This window comes from Trichosurus vulpecula, chromosome 6 (genome assembly GCF_011100635.1).
Source record: "Trichosurus vulpecula isolate mTriVul1 chromosome 6, mTriVul1.pri, whole genome shotgun sequence".
NCBI lineage: Eukaryota > Metazoa > Chordata > Mammalia > Diprotodontia > Phalangeridae > Trichosurus > Trichosurus vulpecula.
The window spans coordinates 217,938,819-217,958,125 of NC_050578.1; the positions used below are offsets into that span (position 1 = coordinate 217,938,819).

The 19,307-nt window shown below is 39.6% G+C and overlaps 1 protein-coding gene across 4 annotated transcripts in view; it reads right to left on the reverse strand.

Moving 5' to 3' along the window:
• Nucleotides 1–19,307, reverse strand: part of PIGG (phosphatidylinositol glycan anchor biosynthesis class G) — a 93,502-nt gene that overhangs the window by 26,891 nt on the left and 47,304 nt on the right. For 2 of the 4 annotated variants that reach the window (XM_036765495.1, XM_036765497.1), the window contains exons 10-12: nt 17,518–17,709; nt 9,353–9,662; nt 324–487 (exon numbers count right to left, since the gene is read on the reverse strand). The exons of 1 other annotated variant lie outside the window; for it this stretch is intronic. In XM_036765495.1, coding sequence (XP_036621390.1) covers nt 324–487; nt 9,353–9,662; nt 17,518–17,709 — 666 coding nt within the window. Of the gene's footprint in view, nt 1–323; nt 488–9,352; nt 9,663–17,517; nt 17,710–19,307 lie in introns of those variants that run through there. One more of the 4 variants, XM_036765498.1, reaches the window with a different exon arrangement.

A 19,307-nucleotide genomic window follows, 5' to 3' on the forward strand; every position in this document is an offset into this window, starting at 1 on the left:
AATCCATAAAGTAAGGTTTGTCTCCATCAGGAGTCTTAGCCTTTTTTTGTGTCATGGATGCCCTTAGCAATCTGGTGAAGCCTATGGACACCTTCTAAGAATGTTTTTTCTTAAGTGCATAAAACTCATAAGACTACAAAGGAAACCAATCATGCTGAAATATAACTATTGAAATAGTAAAAAACACACGTTTATGGAGTCCAGGTTAGATGATCTCTAAGGTCCATGCCAACTCTTAACTCTCATATAATTCTGTAAATGCAACTCTTATTCTTAATTCTAGCTACTTCATCACCAGATTTGTAGTTAAAATAAGTCATTACCTGCTGTTTTCTGAACTCAAAAAACTCAGCAAGTGAATAGCCCAAAGGATAGGTCCTACATATGTTGCAAAGGCTGTGAGGAACATAGCTGGAACTTCAATATAGTGGTCTAGGCCAACAAAGCCTGCTGAAATATCCACTGTGGCAATGTTATTGGAATTACCCTGAAAATAGAGGAGAAAAAAGGTAGATGAGTCCAATAATGTATTAAATTTATTAATTTAGTAAAGCACTTTAAAAGGTTACACAATGCTTAGAGGGTTTAATGCCAATAGTCAAATCTTAATTATGTATTTATTCATTAAACTTTTTATTAAGACTTACTACACACGACACTGTGCTACGGACTGCCAGAGGTACAAAGACTAATAAAACAAGATCCCTACCGCCAAGAAGCCTATATATAGTCTAGCAAGGAAAATCAGATGTGTAACCCACATAACTATAATGCAAAATAGACTGTGATGTGCAGGATTTGCACCTAAGAAAAGTACAAAGTGCTTTGAAAAAGGGAGAAGTCAATTCTGGCTAAAAGATCAGGGAAAGCCTCATGGAAAAAGGAGCATCTGTGGATCACTGTAGCATATTTAAAAGCCCTCAGTAAGGGCATCATGAAATAAAAAGTGCCTTGTCTTTTAGTCAGAATACTTGTCTAAAACCTCACTCTGACTTGGCAAATTACTTAATTTCTGAGACACAATTTCCTTATCTGTACAGTGGGCAGGTACATGGTACAGTGGATAGGGTGCTAGACCTAGAGTAAAGAGAACCTGAGTTCAAATCCAGCCTCAGACACTTTACTAGCTGTGTGACCTTGGACAAGTCACTTAATCCTGTTTGCCTCAGTTCTACAAAAATCAGCTGGAGAAGGAAATGCAAACCACTCCAGTATCTTTGTCAAGAAAATCCCAAATGGGGTTATGGAGAGTCAGACACGACTGAAACCACTCAGCAACAAAAAGGTGAGGGTAATACCTGTAGTAACTACTTCACAGGGTTGTTGTGAGAAAAGTACCTCAAAAAATTTTAAGGGCTATAAAAATGTGAGTCGTTATAGGGGAACAAGGGAAACACTGCTTACTTTGCAATTAAATCTTGGAAATTTAAGGCAAGGGAGGACTTAGAGGGACATGATTACCAACTTCAAATGTGAGTGACTGAGGATGAGGGGAAGGAGAGACTTTGGCTAGCACATATCCAGGACAGAATGACAGAAGTAACGGGGAAACCAATTTCAGCCTCTAATAAGGAAGGACTTTCTAACTTCCAGAAGATTGAATAGACTGTAGCATGAGGCAGTGACTTTTACCTCCTTGATGGTATTTAAGCAGAAATGAGATGATCACATGAAGTTGTAGAGGAATTCACGCTTTAGGTGGGAAACCAGATGGTCTTTCAGGTCCCTTCCATGTCCTGGCTTCCGTGATCATGTGAATTTTGCTGTTGACTATAAATTCCTCAAATGGCTTATTCCTTAAATGATCTACATGCCCTCAGGAACTGGTATACAGTACACTTCTATTACAGCTCAACTGTTTCTTAAAAAGCAAGTTTCACTGGTGCCTTTTGTTTTTATACCCTAGTCATTTCTGGAATATTTTTCTGTGGTCAGAGAAGCATGAGAAGGCTTATTAGAGCTGATAAAAAAATAGAAGTAGAACCAGGAAAACTGTACATAATGACTATGGTAATAGAAACAGAAAGAATAAATAACCTAACTGAATCCTGGGTAACTGTAATATTTGATCTTGGCTCAATATAAGAGTTGGGAAAATCAATTTCCTCCCCTCTTTACAGAGATGGGTGACTACAGCCGTAGAACATTATACACACTGTCAATCATGATTTATTGATTGGTTTTGCTAAACTTATTTTTTCCTCTTTCTGTTCATTTCTTTGTTATAAGTAGTGCCTTGAAGGGCAAGAGAGAGTGGATGAGCATATTCAGAAAGAAAGATGATGTAAAAGCCAAAGGTATGAGAACTTTTTAAATGAAGGAGTTGAACTAGATGGTCTTCAAGATTCCTTTCAGCTCTAAATCTACAATCCTGTACTTGTTTCATTCTGCATCAATTTATAGAAATCTTCCCATGCTTCCGAATTCCCTGTAGCCCTCATTTCTATCTGCATAATAACACTGCATTACATTCATGTATATACAATTCTCCAAATAGAGCCATTCTGCAAATGATAGGTGCTCACTTTGATTCCAGTTCGTTGCTAACATGCTACTATAAATATTCTGGTTTATAGTGGAACTCTTGTTTCTGTCTTAGACCTCCCGGTAATGGGATCTCTGAGTCAAAAGGTAGGAACAGTTTAGTCATTTTCTTGCATAATCCAAATTGTTATCCAGAATGGTTGCTCCAATCACAACACCGCCTGCAATATATTAGTGTTCCTGTTTTCCCACAGCCCTCCAATATTGACTGTTTTCTATTTTTGCCATCTTTACCAGTTTGTAGGGTATTGGGTAAAACCAGCATTTTGATTTGGGGCAGGGTTCCATATGATCATTTATAGTTTCCAATTATTTTGAAAGCTGTTCATATTAATAGCCATTCTAGTAAAGAAGAACTTTAAATTATCTTCCTTCTCCCTGTAGATGAAAAACAGTCAACTGAAAGAGTGAGAGCGTACTTGAAGTCAGAAGGCTGCATACAAATCTAGAAGAAAATCTATCTGTCTATCTATTTTCGAGGGAGGACATGGTGATCTAACAGAACTGGGCAACTGAACAATTCTATCTCAAGCTCTTCACAGTGTAACTCAGTGAATCCCTAGATACTCAGATTTACCCATATTCAAGAGTTTTTTTGTTTTTTAAAATTTTAATCCCTTGATAAATTGAATATAGGTGATATGGAGATGAGTAATTAGATTAATAATAATAGTAATTAGATAATAATCTTTGCCACTGCGTTCCTCCACTCACTGAAATGAATTGTTGAGAATAAAGACCAAGAAAACATTTGTTAACTAACATCCCACATGTAGTTCTACTGAGAAAGATCATCATTTATTAGTTTCTTCTTGAATACTGTCTAAAAATATGAAGGACGGAACCATGATAGAACATGCCAGATTGTGTATAATTAATTCACACATGCTTATGAAATGCAAGTACATTGTCTCTTAGTAATTGAAGAGCTAAAGGACATTTGATTTTACAAGTAAGATTTTAGTTGACCACATGGTAGATGTAGATTTCAGCACCCTTGGGAAAAAGCCTCTCAATCTATCTTTTCAGACAAGATGGAGGAACGTGGGTTGGATAACACAAGAGGCAGACACATAACTGATCGTCCCTAAGCAAAGAATATGGATTAATGGGTGGATGTGAAGAGAGATCTCTGTTTCCAACTAGAAGGCTTTGTATTGGATCCTGTCCCATAGAAAAAGAATTTTAGATCCAAGAAGGTTATTAGAACTTCATCTAGTCCTTGGCCCTCTCTCTCTTTTCTCTCTATATCTTGGATTATCACATCTGCTCTCACAACTCCAAGGATCATCTCTAAGTGGATGACTTCTAAACATAGACTTTCAGTCACAAATTTCACAGGCACATCCACCTAGATGTCCCAGCAGCCCCTGAAACTCAATACGCATTGAACTGAATTATCTTCCCCTTGTTCCCTTCACAATTCTGTTGATAGTCCCAGACACCACAGCTCAGACCTTGAATCGTCTTCCTCTCTTCCTCACTCTCTAATCAGCTGCCAACTCCTGTAGATTCATCTTTGCAAATGCTCTCGCCTACAGACCCTCCTTGCTACTCCCACCACTCTAGTTCAGACCAGAAATACACAAAAAGAATCTGACAATTGGAGGTCATTAGGCTCATGGTATAGCTACAAAGGAATCCTCTCTATGACATCCCTCCAGCTACCACTTTAAAAAAATCTTTAGTGACAGGGAATCTACTACCCCTCAAGGCAGCCCATTCCAAGGGCCTCATTTTACAGATGAAGAAACTGAGATCCAGAGAGATTGGACAGTCACACAGGCAGAAGGCAGCTGAGGGGGATTCAAATCAGGCTCTCTAATGTCAAGTCCACTGCCCCAGCCTGCCTTCCTTCTACTTCTCTCTTTGGGCCAAGCAAAACAAGTTGAATCTTTCTGCCATAATAAAAGCTAGTGTTTCTAAAGGGCTTTAAGGTTTGCAAAGCACTTCACATATGCGGCCTCCATAGATGAGATCACATGTGCGAGCCCTTCCCATATTATCTGAAGACAGGCATAATGTATCCCCCAAAGTTCACTCTTCTCCAGGAAAAATGTCCTGAGGTCTTCCAAGTGTTTCTCATATAGCCTGTCGCTGAACCCCTTGCCCATCCTATCTGCCCTTCTCTGGATACTCTCAGCTCCTGGAACTAAACACAAATAATCCTCCAGATATGGCCTGACTAGATGAAAGGGCACCCTCAATAACCTGCTTCTGGACTCTGCTTCTCCCCAAGGAGTCAAAGATGTTCTTAGTTTTCCAGCTCAATCAAACTGCTGACTCACACTGAGCTTCCAGCGTGTGCTAAGACCTGTTCGCAGGAACCATTTGCTATCTTCCATCACAGTGCACTTGTACAATTGATTTTTCAAGGAAAAAAAAAAAACAACACAGTGTAGGTGTAGTGGAAAGAGCATAGGATTCTCTGTTTGAGAACCGAGGCCTGAAACCTGAGTGTGCTGTTCACCTTCAGCGCCACCCTGAGCCTCTCTGGGTCTGAGGTCCTTCTACAAACTGAGGTTTGGGCTTCTCTTCTAGTTCTAAGTCCTGAATGAACTAGGATTTTGCACTGATCCCAATTAAATTTAATCTGCAATTAGACTTAGTTCATAGTCTATCATAGCTCTTGAAGTCTTTTGTCTCCTACTTCTGTCATTCTGAGAGGCACTGTGGCCTAATGGAGAGAAAGCCAATGTCAGTCAGAAAGTTCTGGCTCTGACATATCCTTGATTCTGTGACCTTGGGCAAATTCCTTAATCTTTCACTGACCTGTCAGGCAACTCTCTAAGATTATCAATTACAGACCAGTTGTTATTCTACATTAGAGGGAGCTTCTTTATCATGAAATCCTAACACTGATCAAGTAACACCCTCAACTGAAAAAATCTACCACTCAATGTGCCAGCTACCCCTCCCTGCTTTACATCATCTATGCATTTTATAAGAATGTTGTCTATGTCTTTATCTGACAAAATGTTGAACAGTCCAGGATTAAGGATAGATTCCTGAGGCACTCTACTAAGAGACTTCCCTCCAAAGGGAAATCCATCAATACATGAGTGCCTTTTGGGCCTGACATTCAACCAGTTTGAATGTGCCTATTTATACTACCATTTAGTCTATGTATCTTCAAATTGTTGACAAAGACTGTCAAATGTTTCACCAAATTAGAGGTAAATGATGTTTTTGGCACTCTCCTGAGCTGCCAGCGAAAAAAAAAAAAAGAAAAAAGAAATTAGATTAGCCTGGCATGACCTAATCTTAATGAACTTAAATTGGCTCTTTGTAAATATCACTCCCTTTTCTAAATGTTTGCAAACCATTCCCTTAATACTCAGTTTCTAGAATTTTGGTAGGAATAAAGTCAATCTTCATTGGCTTAGAAGCCCAAGTAAAAGAGGAAACAGCTACTGCCTGTCTCCAAGTGAGATGAGACCAGAGAAAAGCAGCTTCACTGGCAATGAGAACTTCTAAGTTGGCCGCATTGCAGGAGCTCTTGGCAGCAAAGTTTGTTAACCAGAGGAATACAAAGTGTCTTAAGGCATGATAGTGAAGAGTAACACAATGTGCATAAATGTAAACTGCTCAAGGAGGACATGAATCTCCTGCCCTGAGAGTTTTGAAATGGGATCTGGACAACTGTCACAGCCAGACACAAACAAGGCACAAACAAATCTGTTCTGGATTTGGAAGCTAGCTACCAAGTTTAGGAGCCAGATAAATGTATTGGATAAACCACATTAAAAAGTGCTTTCCCATGGTCAAAACATGTTTCAATCCATTTTTTTCATGCATTCCACTGAAGATATAATTGTAGCATCCAGAAGTGAACATACTATTACAGACACAATCCGACCAGGGCAGAGTAGCATGGGACTAGCACTTCTCTGGTACTAGAGGAGAAAAGAGGAAGTGGGGAGAGAAGAAGAGAAGGTGGGAGGAAGCAGAGGGAAGAAGAGGAGGAGGGAAGAAAAAGAGAAAGAAGGGAGAGAGAAGAGAAACAAGAAATGAGCCCAACTCAAGGTCATACTGAACAGAAGGCTGGAATTTTCACCTTTCACTCTCCCAAATGGTTCCACACTGAGATGACTATAATGGCATCCTAATGGAGAGGCAGTAATGTAGCAAAAAGAACCCTGTATCTGGAGTCAGGATAACTGGGTTTGAATTCTGGACCAGACCTTTACTATCTGTGTGGCTCCAGGAAATTCATTTAACTTGTTTGCCTCTTACCAGTGTCTCCTCATCTGTAAAGCAAAGGGACTGGAACGGATGTTCTCCAAGGCCCTTTGCAGCTCTGAGTTCTATGATCCTGCTATCCCTGGCTCCAGTCTCCCTCTTCTCCAATCTAATTTATCCTTCATGTAACTGCCAAATTCATCTTCCTAATGCACATGCTCTTCTGCTTCAAAATCCTGTGCTTCTTTCATGTCTACAAAATACAACACAAATTCCTTAGGCTCGAGTCTTTGAAGGCTCTCCGTAATCTGACTCCAAGACCATTTCTACACTTATTTCCAGCCTTGCTTCTATACTATCTCCCTTCCCACACTCTGACTGCCAGTCAAAAGGGACTACGGTTATTCCCTAATCTGGTCTCTCTCTCTGGTACAGTGTAACCTCACACCTGGAATGCGCTCCCTCTAGATAATTCTCTTTCTTCTCCAAGGTCTAACTCAAGTACCACCTTCACTATAAGGACTTGCATGATTCTTCCATCCCCGGTTCAAAGGGATCTGTCTCCTCACATTTCTCTATCACACTGGAGCTCTCTTTTACCCTTATCACATTTTACCTGTGTTATGCTTATCTGTGTACACGATAAATCCTCCCAATTAGACTAAGTCCTTGAGGGCAGGGACTACAGATGTTCGTCGTTATACAGTTAGTGCCATGCCCAAGTACGCATTTATTAAAAAGTCGATTAAACTGAATTTTGTTGAATAGCTACCATTCCACCTCACATCCAGGAAACTGGCAGAGATGACAGCTAATGGAAACAGTTGATGCTGGAGGAGTTACAGAAAGTCAGGTACACTAATAACACTCTTGGTAGAGCTGTGAATTGGTGCAACCATTCGGGTAAACAATTTGGAATCATGCTACCCTTTGCCCAAGAGATTATATATGTGTACACACAGACAGACAGACAGACACATACCCCCAAGGAAGTCAAAGACAGAAAAGAAAGGTCCCATATACACCAAACTATTCATCTAGTCATAGCATCACCTTGTACGATGGCAAAGACTGGAAACTAAGTCGCTGCCATTAGGGGAATATTACCATACCATAAGAAAACAATGAATATGATGGATGCCAAAAAGCATGGGAAGACGTATAAAGTGATATAGAATGAAGTAAGCAAAACCAAGAAAACAATTCATATAATGACAACAAAGTAAATGGAAAACACAAAACATGAAACTGATCACTGCATAATTATAATGAATAAGCCCTGCCTAGGAGAAGAGTTGGTAAAATCTATTTTCCTCTCTCTTCTTTGCAGAGGTGAGAGACTATGGTCCTAGAATAATGCCTATACTGTTAGATGGTTCTGTTGGTTGGTTTTGCTGAAAAGTTTTACCCTTCTTTATTCTGTGTCACAGGGCACAGCTCACTGGGTAGGGGAAAAGGAGCATATTTGGAAACGAAGGTGATGTAAAAAATACATTAATGAAATATTTTTACAATACATATAATCTATAATGCCAAAAACTGACAATTATTTCTTTCAGCAAAGACTACAACTTCTTTTTTGGAGGGAGCACTTAATAAATATTTATTCATATTATTGCATTATACATAAGGAATACGGAGGGCCAGGTATACAAGTGACCTTTGTTGCTCTGGAGATACTGATGTCCCTTGCTGATTCCATCACACTGCTCTTGGCTTTCCACTATGTACATTTGTACTCAGCTACTTTATTCTCCTTTCCACTGGGCATGACCATTCTCCTCTGAGTATTTTGATGAGATGCCACTTCTTTCATTTTCAGTCTGCTGGTTATCAGCTGCTCTGCAGTTTAGTCACTAAGCTAGTGCTCTCAGATGCCATTTGTAGGTGTTTGACTTTGGCACAGCTTTTTTGCTGTTACTGTTCTTTGATGCCACTAGCTTGTTTTTAAACATGATATAGTTTCTTCTCCCTGGGGGAAGAAGCCTTCAAGCTGTTTAGTTTATAGCCCCAGAACAGTCATTAGCTCTTTTGTGATGTAGACCCCAGTCAGCTGCAACCAGCCAGTTAGCTAGAATTTATTTTTAAAAAAAAGTCTCAGAGGTAAAGGAGTTTATTTTATTCTCTATAATGTCCTTAATTTCCAAGAAAGTTGACTTGGGAATGAGACTTAAAAGGTCCAGGTGGGATTGATAGGACTGAAATTCTTTGCCTTTATTCTCAGTAGCTTCCAAAGTTGCTAAGCACTACACATATACCTAAGTGTGAATGTCTTGTCATCTAACTTTAATTCTGGAATAAATGGCTTTGTTCCCTGGGAAAAGGTAGCTTCTTCATAGCCCTGACACTACAAAACTCTACCAGCCTACACATAAGGTCATCCCTGTTTACAATGAGTTGAACAGACGTGACACATTTATAGACAATAATATGAGATAAAGCATATACAATGATTTGTGAACAAGACTACAACTTCTAGACCTGTAATACTGTTAATAATTTTCCCCAAGTTAAAGAAAACAGAAACAACATGTAAAAAGTAAACAGAAGACTGTAAAAGACAGACTTCTAAAAAACAAAAGACATGTAAAAAGCAAACAGTCTTGTCTTGGTGGCAGTCACATACCTGAAAATAAAAGAATGCTTGGCCAAACCAATAATGCATTATGGTAATCTGAGCTGCATCATGTTTCAAGGGCTTCCAGATGAATTTTGTCATTACAGCCTGAATTAACAGACTAAACACCAAAACAGGAAGATTGTGAGGTCGGAGCAACAAGGCTGCTAGAAGAACTAATCCGCTATATATTTCCCACAAACCTCGACTCCTGACATTGACATCTGCAGAAATGACTTGGGATTTAAGCAAGTCTTTGGTTCCAGTGAAAAGAATACCCAGAACAAAGACATACACAAAGCGAGCTTCAATAATTCCCCTAAAAGAGAGAAGAGCAAATTAAACTTATTAACATCTTTCTGCAAAATCCAAGTAGTTACTTTCATATGTGGCATATAATTCTAATTGCATCAAAGGAAACATTAAACACAAGTTAGTTCTCCTGGCTAGAACTCCACAGAATCAACTGCACTGCCCTACTGCCAGGGGACACCAAGAACAAGTCTTTGTATGTGAGTCAAAAAGGAACGATGATATCCCACCATACTCTAACATACCCGATAGTGCTCTGTGTTCATAGGGTCAGATGGAAGGAGAAGGAACCTAGATTTTCAGATTCAAGGCAATACCTACATGATCACAGCAAACCAAAAGCAAAGTTCCATTGATTTGCCACAAGTAGTCTGAAAATCACTATATTGGTTCCATTACCAAAGGCACAACTCTGATATGAAGAACAAGATGCCTTAAATTATAATAAATGATGCAATTTCAGGCCCCTGGGTGAACCACTGAATTACTAATTATATTAGAAAAACAGAATTACTGTTTTGTAACTCTCTAACATACCACAAATGCTGTGTATTATAGCAGTGTTACAGGCATACCTCAGAGATACTGCAGATTTGGTTTCAGACCAGCACGATAAAGCAAATATCACAATAATGTGAGTCACACGAATTTTTTAGTTTCCCAGAGGATATAAAAGTTATGCTTACATTATACTGTAGTTTATTAAGCATGCAATAGTATTTTATCTAAAATAAATGTACATACCTTAATTAAAAAATACTTTATTGCTAAAAACTGCTAACCCTCATGTGAGCCTTCAGTGAGTCATAATCTTTTTGCTGTTGGAGGGTCTGGCCTCAAAGTTGATGGCTGCTGTCTGATCAGGGTGGGGGTTGATGAAGGTTGGGGTGGCTGTGGCAATTTCTTAAAATAAGACAACAATGAAGTTTCCTGCATAGACTAACTGCTTCTTTCACTTGTACAGAGAAGCCATTGTAGGGTCATTAACTGGCCTAATTTCAATACTGTGTCTTAGGGGACAGGGAGGTGAGAGAGTGAGAGAGCAAGAGACACAGAGAGAGGGGGAGAGAAAGAGAGAGAGCGCGCGCACGTGACAGCGAGACAGCGAGAGAGAGAGCGCGAGAGCGCCAGGAACAGCCAGTTGGGTAGGGCAGGCAGAGCACACATAACATTTATTGATGAAGTTTCCTGTCTTGTACGGGTGCGGTTTGTGGAGCCCCAAAACAATTATAATAGTAACACCAAAGATCACTGACAACAGACATAATAATAGTGGAAAAGTCTCGAATATTGCAAGAATTACCAAAATGTGACACAGAGACAGGAAATGAGCATGTATTATTGAAACAATGGTGCCGACAGACTTGCTCAATGCAGGGTTGCCACAAACCTTTAATTTATTTAATTAAATAAACCTTTAATTAATAAAAACAAAAAAGCCCCTACAATATCTGTAAAGCACAATAAAATGAGGTACGTCGGTTGTACCTCAGAGAGGGGCCAGCTAGGTGGTGCAGTGAACGGAACACCAGCTAGGAGTTGGGAAGACAGTCTAGATAGCGCCTCAGACACTGTGTATGTGTGTGTGACCCTGGGCAAGTCACTTAACTTCTTGCCTCAGTTTCCTCATCTGTAAAATGAGGATGGTAATAATAGCACCTGCAGTATATATGATTTATTACAATACATATAAAATGTTATATATTATACACAATATTACATATAATCTATTATATTAACAGATATATTATCCCAAATAATAATGCACCTACCTCCTACCCTAACCCAGCATTGCTGTGAGGATCAAATGAGATGATGATTGTAAAGCACCTGGCACTGTACCAGAACACAGTGGCACTATAGAAACGTTAGCCATTATTCAAAGGTTGTCTGGTCCAACCTTTGCCCAAAGCAGGAATCTTCTATAACATCTCCCAATATGGTGATCTGGGCTCTGCTTGAAGACTTCCCGAGATAGGCAGCTCACTGCCTCCTAAATCAGTCCATTCCACTTTTGGACAGCTCTAGTTTTTCCAGAAGTCTTTTGTCATAATGAAATGACATCCATCTCCCAGTAATCCCCCACCCTGGGCTGCAGTTCTGTCCTCAATGGCCAAGTAGAACAAATCTAATCCCTCTTTCACACATAGAGAAATAACATGAGCTGGTTATGTGGCAAAAGCAGAGGGGATGCCACAGAGGGATGCGCAGTTAAAAAAAAAAGGACCGGTCCACTTTAGCCCCAGCACTGTCAGGCGGCTTCCTGGAAGAAGCAGCACTACGGCTCCCAGGCTGCAGCAGCCTCCTCAAAGGGACCCTCTCCCAGAGTCTCAGGCCCTGCTGGCTCTGCTGTGGCTATCCTCAGTCTGCTGCTGGCTAGAAGACCCTGCTTCTAGACCCTCCCAACCCAGCTAGATCCACTGCGCCTTCTGCTGACCCATCATCTCTCTGGCCACTCCTAGGCTGAACTCCCTTGGCTTGTGGACCAAGTGTAGAGTTAGAACCAAGACTGCTGCTGCCCCCTGCTGGTCCTGGGGACGCATGCAGGGCTTGGCAGTCAAGTGCTACCCTGCCTGGTTCAAGCCATTTCCCTCTGAGCCCTACTTGGGTCAGAAATTACTTGACTCACCCACCTCTTAATTCTTTACCTTAAAGGTTAGCTCCATCCAACCATTTCATTTCAAAATCATTAAAAAACAAAACCCCTAAGAATGACCTTCAGTTTTGCTCGCCTCCTAAATCCTTGCTCCCTTCTTTGTTAGTCAACAGACTGCAGATGACATCCTGGCTTTTAAAGGCACCAGTGAGATTTACTTAGAAGAAACTAAGGATGAACATGAGAGCTCTAATATATTCCAGCTCCACAGAAAGGGAAGCCATCCAGTTCATTATCTGCCACACGGTCCTAAAGGGATGGAGAGGCCGGGAACCTCTACATTACTTTCATCTATTAAATGTTTACAACAAGTTAGGTAGAGGTGGGCACTGTACTGATGACTCTAGATCATGAAAAAGATCATGTGAAACTGCTAGCTTAGGAGAACATCAGCCAAGTCATAGAGCCTAAGGCTTCCTGTTCAAAACCTGGGTGGGACTAGTTTAGCACTTCAGAAATCAGTGCCGGATGGGACTCCTTATTTTGTCACCTCGGTCCCTCTAAGGAAACTGTTATGAGCACAAGGAGGCAGCAACTGACTTCCAAGAGACTGAGGCAAACAGCAGTTAGGCTGGTTGTCATTTCAACAAGGGATAAACGAAGCAAATTGTCAAAGAATCCCCTAGGATCCCCCAAAACACTGAACTTATGACCTATAATGTCCATTGTAGCTTTCAACATAGAACTACTGTGAAGTTTGGTAGGAGAAAGGTCCCTATAGAGTCTCATGTGAATGTTCCAAAAATTATCAGAGATCACTAAGATCCCTTAAGATATGTGCTTCTATACTGCTACATTGTTAGTGGAGTTGTGAAGTGATCCAGCCATTCCAGAGAGCAATCTGGAACTATGCCCTAAGGGCTATAAAAATGTGCACACCCTTTGACCCAGCACTTCTAGGGCTGTATCCCAAAGAGATCATACAAGTGGGAAATGGACCCATATGTACAAATATATTTATAGCAGCTTTTTTTGTGGTGGCAAAGAATTGGAAATCAAGGTGATGCCCATCAATTGGGGAATGACTGAACAAATTGTGGTATATGAATGTAATGGAATACTATTGTTCAGTAAGAAATGAAGAAAAGATGGACTTCATCATAACCTGGAAAGATTTATATGAACTGATGCTGAGCAAGGGGAGCAGAACCAGGAGGTCATTATACACGATTATAGACACACGGTATCTGTAAGGACTAACTTTGATAGATTTGACTCCTCTCACCAGTGCAAGGTTCAAAGGCAGCCTCAAAGACTCATGATGGAAAAAGCTGTGCACATCCAGACAAAGAATTATGGAGTCTGAATGCAGATCGAGGCAAACTGTTTGCTTTTTTTTCCCCTTCTTTTTTGGTTTTGTTTCTCCTTTCTCATGATTCATTCCATTGGTTATAATTCTTCTCTACAGCTGGAATATTGGATTGCATGCCGTCTTGAGGGGGGAGGGAGAGAAAATTTGGAACCCAAAAACTTGTGGAACTGAATGCTGTAAACTAAAAATAAAAAATAAATTTATAAAAAAAAAGATATATGCTCCTACATAATATTCCCCACAGAAGGAAAGTGGAAGGTTCTTTAAACCTATAAGGGAAAAAAAAAAAACAAAAAGGCCTAGAAGTAGAGACCCAAGGTGAGGTCAGATAAATGAGTTTGTCCCATACATCAGCTACTGCTGACAAAGGTTTGACCTATCAATACCAACCACTTTGAGGTTAGCCAAGGTTTTGCTTTTGTTTCTCCACACCAACCTTATATGAAGTAGATAGTGCAAGCAGAATATCCCCATTAGGAAGACAAAGCAACTTTCTGGTCCATCAAGATTCCATTAGAGTGTATACTAAGCCACCTTTCCCCACTGGTTCATTGGCCTGGGGATGAACTCTGGATGTTCTGAATTTCCTTACCTGCTTTTTAAATAATTTTGAATGGTTTATGAAAAGAAGAATGATATGACTGCATCTACACATAAGAGCAGTATTAAAGGCATGAAGGAAACAGAAAGTAGAGATGCAAAGACCTGTTATAAGACTATTATAATAGCCTAGTAGAGGGCAATGAGCTGCGTGTAAACCTTCTCTACCTCCTCAGAGCCTTTTCTTTCATGATTTCTTTCTTAGATAATTTTTATCCTACAAGGAATACTTTCTCATTTAGTCAAGTAATTTGGTCTTTACTTCTACAAGAAGCCCAAATGGTTTGGTGCAGGTACAATCTCTGCAACTTACTGAAATTGTTTTCCACACCTTCCAGTCCTTGGTTCTGTGTGGCTTCCCTCACTTAATGCACTTAAAACTTGCAGAGACTTTGCTCTGGCTACCCAGTTTTCTGGCTTCCAACCAAGTGATTACAGCTCCCTGAAGCAGTCCTCTTAGGGGCTTCCTTTGTTTATCTGGTGCTAGTATTCCCAGATATGAGAGCAATCAGTAATTAGCAAACTTCTGCTTATGTCTTAATTGCCACAGTGCTTTCATTAAGGCAATCATTGGCTTTCTAGATGGAGAAATTCCAAGCTGCCTTTTCCCCCCTTCTGTCGGCTAGCTACTCTGCTGTAGGTTCTGTCCATAAGGAAGTTAATACATAAGAAAAAGGTAAGTAATCACCCTTAAATTTTTCCCTTTAGATTGCTGAACTTTTGTGTTCCAAGTTTTCTAAAGTAGTATCACAACTGTACAGTAAGAAGTCATTCGGAACTAACCACTTCTCCTCTGTCTCTTTTTCTTGATCCCTGTCCTTTTCCAGATTCCTTAAAATGGATATTCAGTTCAATAAATATTTATTAAAAGTTCTTACAAGGTGCTTGCTAGGTAATACAAAAACAGAAAGAAAAATCACTGCCCTCAAGGAGTTTATGTTCTATTAACGTTCCCCAGAATTTTCTGTCCTTAGATATTTTCCCTCTCTACATTGTCTTCCTTGGCAATCTTATCCACTTGAATGGTTTTAACTCTCAGCACCATACAGATGACTTCCAAATCTACATATCTAGTCTCTCCTCTTTCCAAAGCTCCAGATCTATATCCCCAGCTACCCACAGAACATCACTGTATGAATGTCCTGATGACACATACATAAAACGTAACTTATCTAAAACAAAGTTTATCTTTATTTTTTTTTTAAAACTAAGCATGCTTCTCCTCAGACTAGAACAGCACTCAGACTTTGCTCTGGATCAGACTAGTGAAAAAATGGTTTCCAGGATATCCCTGAGTTCCTGGAATAACACAATATTCAGTAATCCCAAGAAAACTTCAACAAGACTAGCCCAGATTTTCCAGCTCTAATATCAAGTTCAAAGTAAGGATACTTGTTGGAGGCTGGAAGATTGGGCAAACAAAAAAAGAATCTCCCCAGAAAGAGCTGTTATGGTGGCAGGGAGGGTCAAGACATATACCTAGGAACAGAGGATGACTCCAAAATATCTATAAGCAAAGCTTCTAGAGAAAACATATCTTAGACACAAACTCAGACACAAATTATAGTGCCTAGAAGAGATGAAGCAGGAATTTAAAAAAGAATTTAAAATATTTTTATAAATGAAATCAGAATACTTGAGGAAAACACTGGAAAAGAAATGAGAGCTATGGAAGTAAGAACTGGAAAGAGAATGAACAGACTGGCACAAGAGGTACAAGGCCTTGTCCAAGCAGCAAACTCCCTGAAAATTTGAATGGACCAAATAGAAGCTAATGACTCCATAAGGCAACAAGAAATATTAAAACAAACTTAGAAGATTGAAAGTATAAAAGGAAATGTAAGATATCTCACAACAAAACTGATCTGGAAAATGACTGAGCATAAAAAAAAATTTAAGAATCATTGTACTATTAATAAACACCACAACCAAAAAGAGCCCACACACCTTATTTCAAGAAATCTTAAAACTGTCCAGATCTCTTAGAACTAGAAGGCAAAGTGGAAACAGAAGGAATGGAACTGCCAGTGGACTTCAATGACTCTGGAGGAGAAAGTAAGGCTGAAGATTTTGTGCCACTCAGCCTCACTTAAATCCAATTCACTCACAAGTCAAGACATCATCCTGTGATGTCATTGGTCCTCTTAGAAAATGAAGGATGAACAACAACAAACAACAGGTGTGGGACACCTTTCAAACAGGAGGAATCATTTTCCTAGGCTCCACAGAATGTTAATTTGCTCAAGGAGGAAGAGAGCTCCTAAGATCTGGTCCAGAGAAGGGTGATCAGAAAGGCAAGATGACTGGAGACCATTCCATAGCAGGGTAAGTTTCAAGACCTACAAAAGTTTAGCCTGACAAAGAGAAGGCTCATGGAAGGCATGATAACTATCTCCAGATACCTGAAAGAGGGGAATTAGAAATGTTCAAGTCTGCCTGATCTCAGAGGCAAGATGAGAATCAATGGCCACAGTACAGAGGCATATTCTAGCCAGATATAAGGAAAAACTTCCTAGGACTTGATCTATCCCCGAGTGAAATGGGTGCCTTGGGGAGCAGTAGGTTCCTCTCTGGTAGAGGTCTTGGAAAGCATGTGGAATGACCGATTCTCAAATTTGTTGTAGATAAGCTACTATTTAAGTACAGGATAGACCGGATGATATCTAAGGTCTCAACTTTGAGTTCCTATGACCTACAGCAATACCTGCCTTCTACATCTTCCTCTGTAGTACAAGGCATCTGGTGCTCTGAATGAGAAACTTGGATCATCAAGAAAAGATTAAATTATATTGAGTGTTTTCTAAGGTAAGGAAGAGTGCTTTGGAAAGATTTCCAAACACAAATAAGATGAGGATTGGGGTACTTATCCTTCAACTATAGAGAAGTACCTTTTCTCCACACCACCTTACTCTCTGGGTGCTCTAGAATCTAGATAACAGGCAGCACTATACTATGGCAGACTTGAATTCTGACTGCTCAAATTTTCAGGTCAATTCAAGATTGAATAGAAATCTCTCTCTCTGTTGATTCTATGACATACCCTATAAATGGGAAGACTTTTTAGATGTTTGTTTTTTAAATAAATCTACATCAGCTTGCCTTTTCCTCCTAAAAAGCAAAATGGTTAACTGGGTTGCAGTTAATTAAAATTTTGCCATATTACAATTAGTGAAAAAATAATACATGACTTAAAAGAACTAAATTGACATTATAAGCAACAGCACAATGCCTTTCAGTACACAAGTCATTAAAATAGATCTAAAACAAGATTTACATATCCGCTTATGAACTTACTTAGAAATATCTTTGTTGTCTCGTTGCCATGGCAAAAAGACATTTCCAAATGCTGCTCGGTAGCAATAGACTCCCAAGAGCCCTAGTGCCATTGCTACTTTTGAAACAGGGGAGCATCTCCTCTGAACCAGAATGAAGATCATGACAAGGGAGAGAAATGCCAGAACAGAGAGTTCAGCTTTATGATCAGAACTGTAATGAAACAGAAAATGCCACAAATTATTGCCAAGTATAACCTAATTACAGCATTTCTAAGAATCTGTAGCATGTCAGTGGCTAAGACGCACATTTAAAATATTTTCTTATTTTTCAAAATACTCTGTTTAGATTTTCTGTTCAAACAATAATATCCAAAAACATAATCATATTTCTGTTCACTATTTCCTGAATAAAAGACAGTATTTGTATATCACAGTAAATAATATAAAAATAAGGAAAACTCTTTTCTTTGGAAAAAAACTTCAAAAATTAAAAGGAGAATTGACTAGGGATGAGGGAAGAAAGGTGTCAGCTCCTACCCTGGCATAGGTCTCCCCTCCTTGCCCCTTATTCTCACTGGAAAAGAACCTTGTACACTTTGAAGGGTCCAGAACACTTTGGGTTTACATCTTCCCATCATCCTAGTATTCCTCAGGCCAGCAGTGGTCTGCTAGAGTCAAGGATAAACTAGACACAAAAGATTCACCATGCTTCCTGAGCACTCCATGAAAGGGAAGACTTCCAGAAACCAAGAGCAGTGAGTCACTTCTATGCTCTAAGTGCTCTCTAAGCTTGAGCCCACTATTCCTAGGACTGTTAAGTACTTGTGGGAGTGTCTGACACAGATTTTTGGATTTTTGTTAACGACTGCTTACTGTTTTGCAGTAAATACTGTTTTCCTAAAACAATTTAAGACTGGCTGACTAAATGGTTCAACTGATAAATCTTGGGACTGGCTAAATAATTCAACTGATGATCTTGGGGGGAGCACACTAATGGGGGTTAAAAACAATGGCATTAATCTCTCTCAACTCTTTAGAGGTACCCCTAGAACCTAGAGGGGGAGATACAGCTTTGCTTTGGGACTTGACACAGGTCTACAAGAGCGGGAGTCGGGATAATGATCTTCAGAACTTATACAGTCTCAGCAGAAACAATAAAAACTTTTATCAACAGCATCCCCAACCTTTACGGACAAGTCAGGCTTCAAAAATTTGTAGTTACCTGGTAATCTGAAGTAGTCTGATATATTTTTCCCCTGTGGTATAAATGATACTTATGTTCCCAGACTAGCCCACAAAAGTCAAGTTAACTAAAATACACAAATCAATAATTACTTATCATGCTCCTATGTGCCAGACACTGTGTTAGGTGCTACAGATGTAAGTACAAAGAATGAAACCTGTGTGTCTGTATGATTTTATATTTTACATATGTATAACTATTATAAATAGGAAGAATCAAAGGAAAGATGTCATTTATTCTAAATCTCAGCTTGCTATACTACAGATGAGTGGTACTACTAATTATTTTGCCAATTATAATATCTTATTAAGTATTATCAAATAAAGTTATTCTGTAAATCACAGCGGAGTGGTTTAGCCATGAAGCTCTCATAATCATGAGGCACCAGTTCACTACAGGTATACAATAAAAAACCTGGACTGTCTGGTCTCTACAGAGATCCCACTGGGGACCTGCATTAATTTGTTCAGGACACTACAAAGTGAAGCTCATTCCATGATCATGATGCTAACCTTGCTCCTACCCACCCTTAACGCCTTCCTAGTCTCTCTCCCTTATGGAAGAAG